The following is a 12,514-nucleotide window of genomic DNA, read 5'->3' on the forward strand; positions in this document are numbered from 1 at the left end:
TCTATTGAATTGTGTGTAAAAAATGTGTACTGATTGATTTGCCATGCACTGCTAATTGTTATTGCCTTGAATGTTCATAATGCGCATCTACTGTCTGCAACAATGTCACAGGCACTCCATTGATTTTTGTGTTGGGTGCAAAATGTAAGGTGTCTGTATGCCCACATTCTGAACAACTACACCTGCTTTACAAGTCCTTTCATTGCTATTTTGTAATGTATTGTGGAAAAATCAACTACAAAAGAAGACTCCTAGGTTGTGGAAGAAATTAGTTTTTTGTTTTTCTTTCTGAAAAACAAAAAGATTCGATGCACTGCCACTGGCTTCTGCAAAGGCCCACAGATCAAAGCAAGGCAGGTGGTGACCTCTTAATTTGGCATGTCGCTCATTAATAGCTGGGATGGTGAAGCAGACCACCTCTGCCACCTTGACATAAACCAAGGTATTTGTTAACCAAAGTTCACCGTTAAGAAATACTTTGGGAATTTGGTCATTTGAAAAGCCCAAGAAAGCCACAAATATATTCAAAACGTATTCTACTTTAACAAACGTTCAACTTTTTTTCAAATGATGTCTGTTAGGATTTGTACGCCAAAGATTAATTGAAACTTGAACACTGTTAACACATTTGCAAGACACAGCTCTTTGTCCATATCTTCCCTGGTCTAGCGCCTTCTTTTAATCTCATGTTCTGTCCTACGATTGGAGAAGGTTGGAGCAGCTCTCAAAACTTCTTTGTGTTGGTTACATATAGGATAGTGTGGGACTAGGAGCTCATTTGTTTTGCAGCCAACTGCAACTCGACTAAAGCGTGATAAAGTGGACGCATGGACATGCATCCTTGCAGTGGGGGCTTCTAAAAGCACAACTGCTTCCATTGCACTGCAAGTCTGTTGCACTTGAATAAAGACAGGGGTGTTTAAGTACATGAGCCCACCACTTACTGACTGAAACCTTTAGATCTGTGGAAGCCCACAGGAAAACCTTGATGTTGCACCTGAGATACAGTGCTCTTCACAGAGAGGCATCTGTTCATATGTCTGTCAGTCTTGGCCAGTTTTCTGACAGGCTACAAGATACCATCTGTTTCTAGGACTTGCACACGATAATCTATGATGCATGAAGTCAAGTTCTCGCAACCCTAATGAGCGCATTAATTGGGTGCTTCAGGACTGAATCATGCTAGTAATTATCTCTTCTGATTGATTGATTCAGAGGCAGTCAGTCAAAGCGCAGTTGATTAAGGCAGTGAGCTTGATTACTTCTGCTCTCTAGCGTTTCTATTTTTACTCCTAATTAGCAATAACAAATTAACAGCTTTAATCTGGTATACCCTGTCTGACGTCGCCTCCTAAACGCTGACACTTTCTCAGCACAAAAGGCCATGAATGGATGAATTATTTCTTAGTGCCGTCACGCCATTTCTCACCACCTTCCTAACCCTCACATGCCAGAATTCATATTTGTATACGTTTGGCCCAGCTCGAGCTTTCATTCCCATGAACTCAGTCTGACATCATCGTGAGCTGTTTAGTTTATTTCACGTTCTGAGCTTCGAGGATGTCAGCATTTTTCTCACCCTTTCCTTTCTGCTTTTATTAACTTTTGTCTCTCTGTGCTGCTCAGTAGCATCCACCAAAATATTTGATCCTCTAGCGTTTTATAAAGAGTGGATCTGTCGTTCGGCAAAGTAGCCCCTGAAGTAGTAGTGTGTGTTACTACTGAATTTGCATTTGCCTAAGAAGTTACATTCAGTGTGACATTATGGCATTTAAATGTTAAAATCAAACAACTGTCATTATACAGGTCTCTAGGAAGCTGGCTCTTTATTTGATATATCAATAATCTGATATACCGTGTAAGAGTTCAGGGGTTCCCTTATAAGTGGACAGGGGCTTGCTTTAGCAATCTCAAGGAGATCTATTAGGGGTAGTGTGGTAGAGCAGCCTTAAGCTTAACCGAGAGGAGTTCAATACATCTGCAAGTACACACAAAGATCAATAAATGACATACACAACTCAAGAAGGAGATCCACACCAACTTATAAAAATAGCAAGTATCTTTATATATGTTTAGGCATCAGAGAACAATTTTTCAGGTAAGTATGTTTTAAAAATGAATTATTTTCAGTTAAAAAATTGGACACAGTGCCATTTTTGAGTTTTGCAATGTTATCCTATGGAAGGAAAAACAAGTTCTGCAAATAGTTATAGTACAGCGACTTAACCCCATGGCTGCGGCGGTACTTCCACCGCAGCTCTAGGGGGGAGGGGGGCCGCACGGCGCCGCCATGCTTGTGACAGAACCACTCCGTCACGAGCCTTGGGCGCGCTGTGCTTGTGACGGAGTGGTTCCGTCACGGCCCCGACCGCTCAATGGAACGCTCAGCGCAGGTACGAAATCGCTGCTGCGCAGGCGTGGCGGCCGGGCCGTGACGGAACCACTCTGTCATTAGCACAGCCCGTCCGAGGCTGGTGACGGAGTGGTTCCGTCACCAGCACCCAACGGGTTAAAGGACCAATCTCCAGGACTTAAGGTGAGTGATGGGCAATGTCCAAGGCAGCAGCAACATTCAACCACCAGCGGCACGGGGGCGGCCGGGCGCAGGGTGCAAAACAGCATCAGGAGCCCATTGTTATTCAACAGAGAAAGGTGTCTGCGAAAAGAGGCTATAGGCTCTGGCTAGGAGGTCAGTCTGTCTGAACCAACAGGGAAGGGGGGCAGCTTCATGATACTAAGGGACGTTGGAGCATCTTTGGTCCTCTTCTCAACGGCCCAGGGACAACGGGTGCAGGGGTGTCCTTAGGCGTCTGGCTTTTCCTTGCTAGAGCACCTGCGATAGAGGCCTGCATGCAGAGGTTGCAGGTGATGTCGAAAGGTCCACAAGTGTTGACACCACGGTGGATTCGGACTCTGGAGGGCTGGGGGGCCTTGATGACACTGTTGGCCCACTTTAACTCGGACTTGGATCAACGGGTGCAGTGGTGGCTTCAGGTGTATGGTTTTGGAGGTTCCGGATGCCTCAGAGTCCTTTCTTTTGGAGTTGCTGCGAGATACAGGGAACAGTTCCCCCGTCCCATGGATGGTCTTCGTTCTTTATCGAAGGCAGGCAGTCCTCCCAAGTTTCTGGAGTCAACAGCTGCCGGATGAGTCAACTTTGGTGCAGTTTTCAATGAGGGATGCAGACAGGCTGGCATGGCTAGTACCAGGTCAGCTGCTTCTTCTCTCCCCTCTGCTTTTGTGACTCTCGGTGTCCTCTTTCTTCCTAGGTCATCAGCATCTGCTTCTCTGGTGCCATGATCCCTCTAAATACTGAATTTAGGGGTGTTAGGGTAGTGTAGAATAGTAGCCAATGGGCTACTGACCATTGGGGTCACTACTCCTTCTATATGACCACTTCCTGTGGGAAGTGGGGATAACTCTGTTCCAGAATTCCTAAGCATGCCTTCCCAAAGATGGCTACTTCTGGAAAATTATGTCCAACTCAGTGTAGCCCACCTTAGAGGTGGTACTAGCCTGGAGGTGGCACGCCTACCTGACTAGCTAATTTTCCCACTTGTCCAGATTCCAAGGGGTTCCTGGACAAAGGGGGCGGCGTCCTCTCCTGTGAGGGGAGCCAGCCTCTCATTCCAAAGGCAGCAGCTCTTTGAAACATGCTAACCTGGGAAGCTAATCAGCAGGTCATTATGTGGGAGGGGTTGTTACAATCTGTTCCCGACAGGCTTTTGTTCTGGGCCTCGTGAGAGCACCGGCTCTCAACCTAGGAGTTCAGAACAGTATCTTGGGTGGAAGACTGGCAGAAACCAATCAGGGAGTACACCTGAGGCTGGTAGGTTAGGGGTGCTCTCTGGGAGCATCACTGGAATCTGTGTGGTTTTATTAATACTAGATGTTTGATACCAAACATCCCTATTTTCAGTGAACCCATTATGTAGCTGGTGAACTTGTTTTCACCAGTGTCCAGCACAAGTTTTAAAAATGGTTTCCCTGTCCATTTGCACTGGTAGTAATAGTAATGGACTGCACAGGGGCATATCTGATCATGCAGATATGCCCTGACATGTAATATTCAGCACCCTGGCTGTCAGGCCTGCTGTAGAGATGACTTACAAATATCAAATGCCGTTTTAGATGACATGGCACGCAGGGATGCGTGACATGTTGTGTTTTCACATTTGTCTGTACCCAGACACGCAGCCTACAATGGCAGCCTTGCATGTGCTTGTTGGGGGGTCCCTGAAGGTGGCACAGTTCGTGCTGCTGCCCTCGGGGGCCCCTCTTTAGTGCCTCAGTCCCTAGGTACCAGGGGTACTATTTAGTAGAGACTTACAGAGGGTGCTAAAGTTTTTGACAATTTTGGAAAACATTTGAACATTTTTAGGGAAGGAACACTTCAGTCAAAGTTGCATCAAATACCCGGCAAAAAGAGAGAGAGGATAGGTACTGCAAGAAGAACCAAGCTCCCTACAAGGCAATTTATAAACTAAACACATGTAGATATCATGCTTCTTGCACCTCAGGGGCCGTATTATACTAAGTGCCCCCGGGGCGCAACGGGCATTTGCTCCCGCTTTGCGCTCCCCCGGAGCACTTTGGTATTACAGAAGAGGCTTCAGACGCTTGTGCAGCCCCTTTTGTAATACCGATAGCGCTGGCGCACATAAAGCACCAGCGCCATCTTCAGGGGGCATTTCCTCATGTGCATGGGGGTGTGCCCCATGCAAATGAGGGAATCCCAGAGCCTCTGCGTCCGCGCCATATTACAGATGCGCGCGGAGAGTCAAAGAAGCTCTCAGGAGGCGTACTGACAAAAAGGTGGCTCACTGTCAGTGCTCCCCCTGAGATCAGCCATGTGGAGGAGGAAAAGGGGTCCCATGGACCCCCCTGACATCTCCTCGCAGACTGGTGCAGTCACTGACTGCCCCATCCTGCAAGGGGATCTTTAATCCCCTTGATAAGTGCAGGCAGGTTGCTGCCTGCACTGTGAAAACACGTAGCGGCTTCAAGCAGCCGCTTTGTTCTCCTGAATACGCTACCCCCAGTGCAGTGTAGCGCAAGTTCGCGGCTGCCCTAAAGGCAGCGCTTTTATTATATTGCGGCCCATTATCCTTATTTGCGCTGGGTGCATCTTTTAAAAGGTGCGCCCAGCGCAATTAAGGAAAATGCGTTGCATGTAAAATGAGCCCCCTGGTAGCTATTTTACGCTTTTATAAAAACATTAGTTAAAGTTATCCATTTGTAGATACAACCCCTGGGCGCAGCAGTGATACGTATTTGTGTCATTTCACGTGTGTTGTCTTTGATTGTAAATGGTCTCAGTATGTAATCATATGAAACGGGCACGACGACAGTCCCCTCTTTTGTACATTTTTGCCATGTTTTAGTATGAGGTAAGACGTTCCTTGCACATTCCATATAAAAAAAATGCTTTTAAATGAGGAATATTAGCTGCCGATGCCTTGTGTGGTACGCAGATGGTGTGCCCTGACCTGGTAGCACGTGTTTATTTATGTCTTTGTCCCACTTTAGGTCTTTAATGAGTTCGAGATCGAGCAGCACCAGGAATGTGCTTACGACCACCTGGAGGTGTTTGACGGGGAAACCGAGAAGTCGCCGATCCTTGGGCGTCTGTGCGGCAACAAGATCCCGGACCCGCTGGTGACGAGCGCCAACAAAATGTTCATGCGCTTTATTTCTGACGCCTCGGTGCAAAGGAAGGGCTTCCAAGCCACCCACTCCACAGGTCAGCCTCCTCCCCTCCGGCCCCCGTTCACACCGGCTGATGATAAGTTGTTGGAGCGGGGCTTTCCTTCTCTTCCAACACGCGGGCCTGGCAGATAAAGCACCTTTCACTGTAAACACCGCAAAACAATGCAAGAAAATTGAACCCGTGGCTGCAGGAAAGTCTCAGACATGTTTTCCTTTCCATTTATTTTCTTTAGATTACGTTTTTTTTTTGCTCTGTTTTCTTAAATCAGATTTAGCTGACACATTTTGTTTTGGGGATGTTTTCTTAAGAAGACCCTAATGTCAAGTGTTCGCCTCAGTGCACCGAGCAGCAGTGCGTTGCGCGCGTCCACGGGGATTTCAGTGGATCATGGTAGAGACACGTTAGAGTTATAAAGACGGGGGCGATTCGGGGGTTGGGGCACTGAATAGCTCATTGCAGTTTCCGATTCATGATTATTGCATTGACAAGTTTCTGTAACTGAACAGATTTGTTGATATGTGAGGACAGGAAGAAAGACAGCTGCGGGCTTGATAAGTGTGTGGAAATGCACAGAACAAAGTGATCAAGTTCTAAACCTTCATATTATATATGTAATGACGACTCCCACAGGCTGAGGGGTGGTGGATACTAAGAAGAGGTAACCGGAAAGAGCGCGCAATGAGAGGTATTCACTCAAACAGGGGATCATTCATCAGTGGTGGATTTTTTAAACCCCTCTTGAATGCTGGGAGAACGCTTATAGCCTGCAGGTGAGCATGGGGGGAGCTTTCAGTGAATGTTCCCTTGTGGGCTCATGAGATGCAAGTTTGTCTGAGGGAAAAAGAAGGTTTACGACTAGCAGAGTTGCAGACTGTAGTATGCAATGAGTAGCAGGGAGAGGAAGATGTGGCGCATTCCTATCCTTTCCTTGCGCTGTGTACTCAGCAAGGGTGCCTGCATTACAGGCAGGATTGTGTTTGTGCAGGAAGGGGGGGGGGCTTCCTGCACTGAAACAACCCTAGAGGCAAAAGTGTGCTGCAGAATTCACATTCTAACCTTCACCCATCAACACTCAATGCTTCTCTCATTTACTCTCTAACCAACATGCTCATGCTCTAAAAAACACTAGTGAGCACTCAAACAACACTTCTCTGTGCATCATTTGTGCCCCCCACTCAGTGTCACCCAGCGGCATCTGTGGCCCTCCCACATGTATGGCAGTTCCATGTCATATATGTGCACACGGCCATCGTGAAAAAAATGACACGATTGGGAGACATTCCACGTGCATATGGAATTTCACTCATCCCTTGCGCTTTCCCAGGGCTGTATCATTAACAGATGCTCATGCTCAGAGCAAAGCTGAGCACCTGCTCAGTGCGTGTGCTCTGAAGCATATGCAGTTTTTCTCAGAATTTAAGTATGAACTGTAAAAAGTTCAAAGCTCGGAAACAGTGTACAGCGATTGCCTCTCTCTGCTTCAGAGATGTGCTGTCTGAAAGGCAAGCACTAACTCAGAGAATTTGCTAATTAAATGTATGCACTTTCAAATAGAGCCGAGCCAAGGGCTGGCTTGGTGCTACGAGCCCAGCCACAAAAATGTTTGGCATGTAGATCATGTGGCAAACACCATGTAAAGATATGAAAACGTCTCTTCAAAAGTAAAAAAAAGTGTACCTCTTTAACATGCATGTTTAACACTTAATAAATCAGAATATATAATTGCATCAAGAGGTATTTATTGAAAGCTTTTAAACTTGAACTTAAAAACATTCTGCCCCCCGCACATTGACGGCAATGCCATTAGTGAATTTAGAGGCGAGTAAGTTGTCATGTGCACCTGATATGGAGCCCAGATTCTTATTCCAGATGGAGCAAAATTAGTCTGTTCACTCAAACACAAGGTTTTTGTACAACACACTCCCTGATCTCACATATTTGAAGGTGCTCTCATATGTGATAATGAGGAAAAAGATTTGCTTAGAATCACACAATTTGGTCAAGCAGGGAAGCTGAGATTGAGGCCAGGATTTTTGGTTTCACATTGTGCAGTTCAGCCACTTGACAAGTATCTTTTCCTCTCACCTTTTTTACATAAAATGTTAATACTTTGTCCAGTGGTGGCCGACATTATTCGTGGGTGGCAAGGCTGGTGCCAGCGCGCCAGGGGGGAGCCGCGGGGAGGGGTGTGGGGGAAACTGTAAAAAGTTTAAATGAAATTAAAAGCAACACGACTCACCAGTCCTAGGAACAGGAAGCACAGCAAAAGCTCCCCATTCCAATCACAACGCTGCAATGCAGCGTTGTGATTGGTTTTGAGCGTCCTGATTGGGCGCTCAAACAGGCAATGGGAGCCTGGGCTTGTTCTCCATGCAGGCTGAAATGCAGGCTGCATGGCGAAACAGTCTTTGCGCGCTTAGGATTGGGCAAACCACTACTCCCCTGCCCTGCTTGAAGAGCACAGCAGCCCCGCCTGCCGCAAAGGAAACATAAAATGATAATAGTTCAAAGTTATTATCATTTTATATTTCTTTTACCTCCCTGCTCAAATGCAGTGGGCCAACACTCCCCTGCCATAGTGGAGGAGCCACCACTGACTGTGTTAAATTCTTAGAGGAAGAGGTTGGAGCATGGGTGGTAGGCAGAAACCACATGAAAGTTCAGCTCATTTTGGTCTTGAGGGTTTAAGAAGGGCTCGAGATTTCAGTTACTCACCCACCTCTAGTCCAAACGCATGAATACAGGCACTCACCTGGGACAAGGCGCCTTTTTATGATATTGCCGCCTTTTTATGATATTGCCCCTTGATGCTGGGGTTGTTGATGGAGTATCGTAAACATCAAGTCCAAGCAAAGCTTCTGTTTTTGTAAAGCCGCCCTATATTATGTTAAAGAGATAACGTAAACAGCATCTTATATGTTCACCTACGTAACACACACATACATTGAGTGCATTGTGTTCTTCATTGCAGAATGTGGTGGGAGACTGAAAGCTGAGACAAAGGCCAAAGACCTGTATTCCCATGCCCAGTTTGGAGACAACAACTACCCTGTCCAGGCTGACTGCGAATGGTTGCTTGTGACTGATCGGGGCTACCGAATAGAACTACGTTTCCAAACTTTCGAGGTGGAAGAAGAAGCAGACTGTGGCTATGATTATGTCGAACTTTTTGATGGTCACGATACATCAGCTACAAGATTCGGTCGATTCTGTGGATCAGGGGTAAGTGGCTTGGAAGGATCCACTAGAGAAAAAGTGCTGCAAAACATAAAATCTAAATCAACAGACGAAAGTGTAGTAATATTAATATTAGCTATTTAAAATTTGGTTTCTTAAACCACTGTCAGTAGGTCCCTACCTGGATGCAATAAACCTGACAGCAGGTTAGAAAGTGCAGTAAAACCAGCGCCAAAGCAGCACAACATTTTGATATCTAGATAAGATGTTGCTGTGGTTTATGATCAGAGAACATTTACGTAACCTTACCTCTCCTTCACTTGCGCCATTTTAAAGCGAACAACGTACTTTTTGCATTTCTTGGTCAATATTATGACTGAAGGATGCTTTTTCCTGATTATATTTTTTGTCAATTACTACTGGCCTCTAGGTCAGACATTTCACTGCCTTTTTCATAAGGAGTTCATGGGCGGGATTTCATGGCTCTTTACTACCGCTTTGTGAGCTGCACCGTTCATGTTTTGACTCACAGTTTCAAAAACCGTCAGTGGCGAAGTCATAGAAACATTGCTTACGGGGTTTTCATCCTTTCTCTTCCTGCTCATTTCCCCCTTTGTGTTTTTGTCTTTCTTCCTCTGTTCCAAGTATGCTGAGGAAAAATAAGCACCGGCTCCCACAAATAAGTGCAGGTGACTCCCACTTGCAGCTACCTGCTTAAATTAAGCACTGCATAGAGAGCTTGTTAATTTACTATTTTAAGACTTAGCATTTTGAAATTCACACCGGAGACAGCATATTTATTAGGTGTTGTAATTGAATTCACAGAGTACGAAATATATGACTGACTAACTGGGTGAGTTAAGGAAAGTAATTCTGATTCACAATCTATTATCTTTAAGGAACGTAACAAATTGTTCTTGTTTTATGAATTGTGTTGTTTTATTGTAATGATTTTAATTAATTGGCCAATCAAGAATTGTAAGCACAAGCTATTCTGAAATCAGCAACAAGCATGACTACAGAAGCTGTTCGCATAAAAATCAAGTATAACTTTTTTTTCAGACTTTCAAAAAATAGAAATCATTGTTTGCCGTTAACAGTGTTGTTTGTTTTATTTTAGCCACCAGGGGAAATCTCCTCAGCAGGCGATGTTGTTTTACTTCATTTTCACACCGACGACACCATCAGCAAGAAAGGATTCCATATACGATACAAAACTCTGAAGTTGCAGGACACCCACCACACCAAATAATACTACTTTCAACCTCTCCACCACACAAACGAGTGAAGGAGGAAGTATATTTTTACTGAAGTTCTTAGTAACAAAAGAGGTTTTATGATAGTAAATTCAAATGAATGGATCCAAGTGGACCAAGGCCATCTCAGCTCAGCACAGAAAGGTGACTCTCCCCGGTGAAAGAGGCAAGGGAAAGATGAGCATGCTCTGGCCTTACCTGACTGTTTTGCAAAAAGCTGGTGAAAGAACATTGCATGCTCGCTGGGGGAGACAGTACAAGATTTTATTCACAGCTTCACATTTGGGGCGGAAGCCTGCAGATCTGTTCAATTTATTCAGGGGTATGTCCCGTTGCCCATTATTCCCTTTGACGATGTGCGATGTTCAACGCAGAAAAAATCCTTCTTCATCAAGTTGTAATCTCGAAATTCTGTTCTAGCCACATACACAGACGAGTTTCTGCTATATATCTTGACATAAGGTGTTTACGGACCTATCCACCTAGCTACTTAAGGATGTAAACAGGGCTACCTAAGGAGAAAACAATCAAGCAGATTTGTGATCTGTTTGTGCTCACCTGGTGTTTGTCTCTTCAGATAATTTGTGATAACTGGAATATTGCGACTTCAGGAGAGCCCTTTATACTCTTCTCCTACACCCCAGCCACCAACTGAGTTTTAAAGCATTTCACCTGACTCCAAATATGAATAAACACTGTAAAATGTAAGTCGTTTTTTATGAGAATTTGAATGCTTTACGAAAATTGGAAAGGTCAATTTACTGGTCAGATATGCCACTTGTGCGTGACATGCTGCTTTATCCAACCCCAAAAAACTTTCAGGGACTTTCTAATGCTTTACAGACCTGCCTATCTAAATCTCACTCGTGGCTGATCAGGAAACCGCTCTGGTAATTCTTCGTAAGATGGACATGCGCATTGCCAGAAACCCAATTGCTGACTGTGTTTTCAGTGTTAAAACTGTCATCGCTGCTACCCTTAATTTCTTTGGGACATTTCGTGTAAGATGTGTTTTTGTTGTGTTCCTATGTTAATAATGGCATGCTACACCACTGAAGAAAGGTCTTTACAGTACTTGGACATTCTGCAGAAGGGAAAACTTCTGAATGAGTATGAACCAGAGGAAAATGACAATAAAGGAAAAAAGTGTTGAGCTGAAGGAGAATTCTCATGGTGCTACCCTGTACAAAAGTAACAAACAAATCCATTTAAAAATTTGAGCCAACAAATAGCAGATACTGAATGTCCTGCTTAACCTGGATGCATCGGAAGGCTAATGACTACCAGAAGTATTAAGAATCTGCCTCAATGGTAGCGCAGAGTCCTGTTGAACAACGACTATTGCCTTAGAATTCTTGCACAGGATCTACACGATCTTTCTGCAGATACACTTCTAATTTGATAAAGAATTTAACATTGTGTACAGTTCAATGTGCTAGGAAAGCTCTTTGAGCAAAAGCCATCTGTGTGGCTGGATAATCTGTTGTATATATAGGTAGCGGCTTGTAACGTGGAGAAACTGTATGTTGCTTTCTTTGAATGAGCTATTTTACGTGCTATAGGCCAAACGGCTGTCGTCATGATGTATAGGCAATATGTATGTATGAATGAATGTTCCTCTAAAATGACATGTGCTGTGTGGTTGACCAACTAAGCTGTTACTATATGTGCCAAATTCTAGCAAGAACCTAACTGACTGTAGCAACTTTTCATTGAAAATTTGGAGGTAGACTTTCATAGTCACACAGAGAAACTAGTTAAGAAGTGAAATTTTAGGCTTTACGTGCAAGACATTCTTGTATTCATGTGGTTAGATGTAGGTTGCTACTGAAATTGGCATTGGTGTATCTGTTATGTTACCATGGACCTTCACTGGCACTATTATATATATTTTTTTTACAAAAATAAAAAATAGACAGATGTATAGCCCCAGTTGGCTGCATTAACAACCTACTGGCGTCGTTTTGTGTTTCATGAGCACATAATCAAAATGTATGTATGCTTATTTATTTTGAGATGAGTCACAGGTGTACAACTTTATTTCTTTGCACAACCACATTATGGAAAGTATTGCCTTTATAGGAGATGGCTCGATTTTCATGTTATAGTCAAAATTCTCATGCCTAATAATGGTGGAATGTTAGTAATGAAATACGATATTTGTATAGTGTGCAAATCAGATGGGCTTTCAGTCAAATAAAATAATAAAATAAAAATGTGCAAGGAAAAGCAGAACACTTAAATGAAACATTCTTGGATTTCTATTATTCATATTCTTCATCTTATTAGTTGGCCTGTTAGTAGTAGTGGTATAAGAATTTGTGTTAGTGGGAGTATTTGGGAGATCATTATTATTATAGTTTTATCATTG

General features: G+C 44.1%; 1 protein-coding gene across 1 annotated transcript in view; it reads left to right on the forward strand.

Annotated features, from left to right (window-relative positions):
* TLL1 (tolloid like 1) overlaps positions 1–12,092 on the forward strand; it is a 363,446-nt gene extending 351,354 nt beyond the window's left edge. The window contains exons 19-21 of the mRNA XM_078677025.1: positions 5,530–5,743; positions 8,682–8,932; positions 10,008–12,092. Of these exons, the coding sequence (XP_078533151.1) occupies positions 5,530–5,743; positions 8,682–8,932; positions 10,008–10,139 (597 nt within the window). The 3' untranslated portion in view covers positions 10,140–12,092. The remainder of the gene's footprint in view (positions 1–5,529; positions 5,744–8,681; positions 8,933–10,007) is intronic.
* Positions 12,093–12,514: the final 422 nt, after the last annotated feature.

The sequence above is a fragment of the Lissotriton helveticus genome, chromosome 2_1 (assembly GCF_964261635.1).
Source record: "Lissotriton helveticus chromosome 2_1, aLisHel1.1, whole genome shotgun sequence".
NCBI lineage: Eukaryota > Metazoa > Chordata > Amphibia > Caudata > Salamandridae > Lissotriton > Lissotriton helveticus.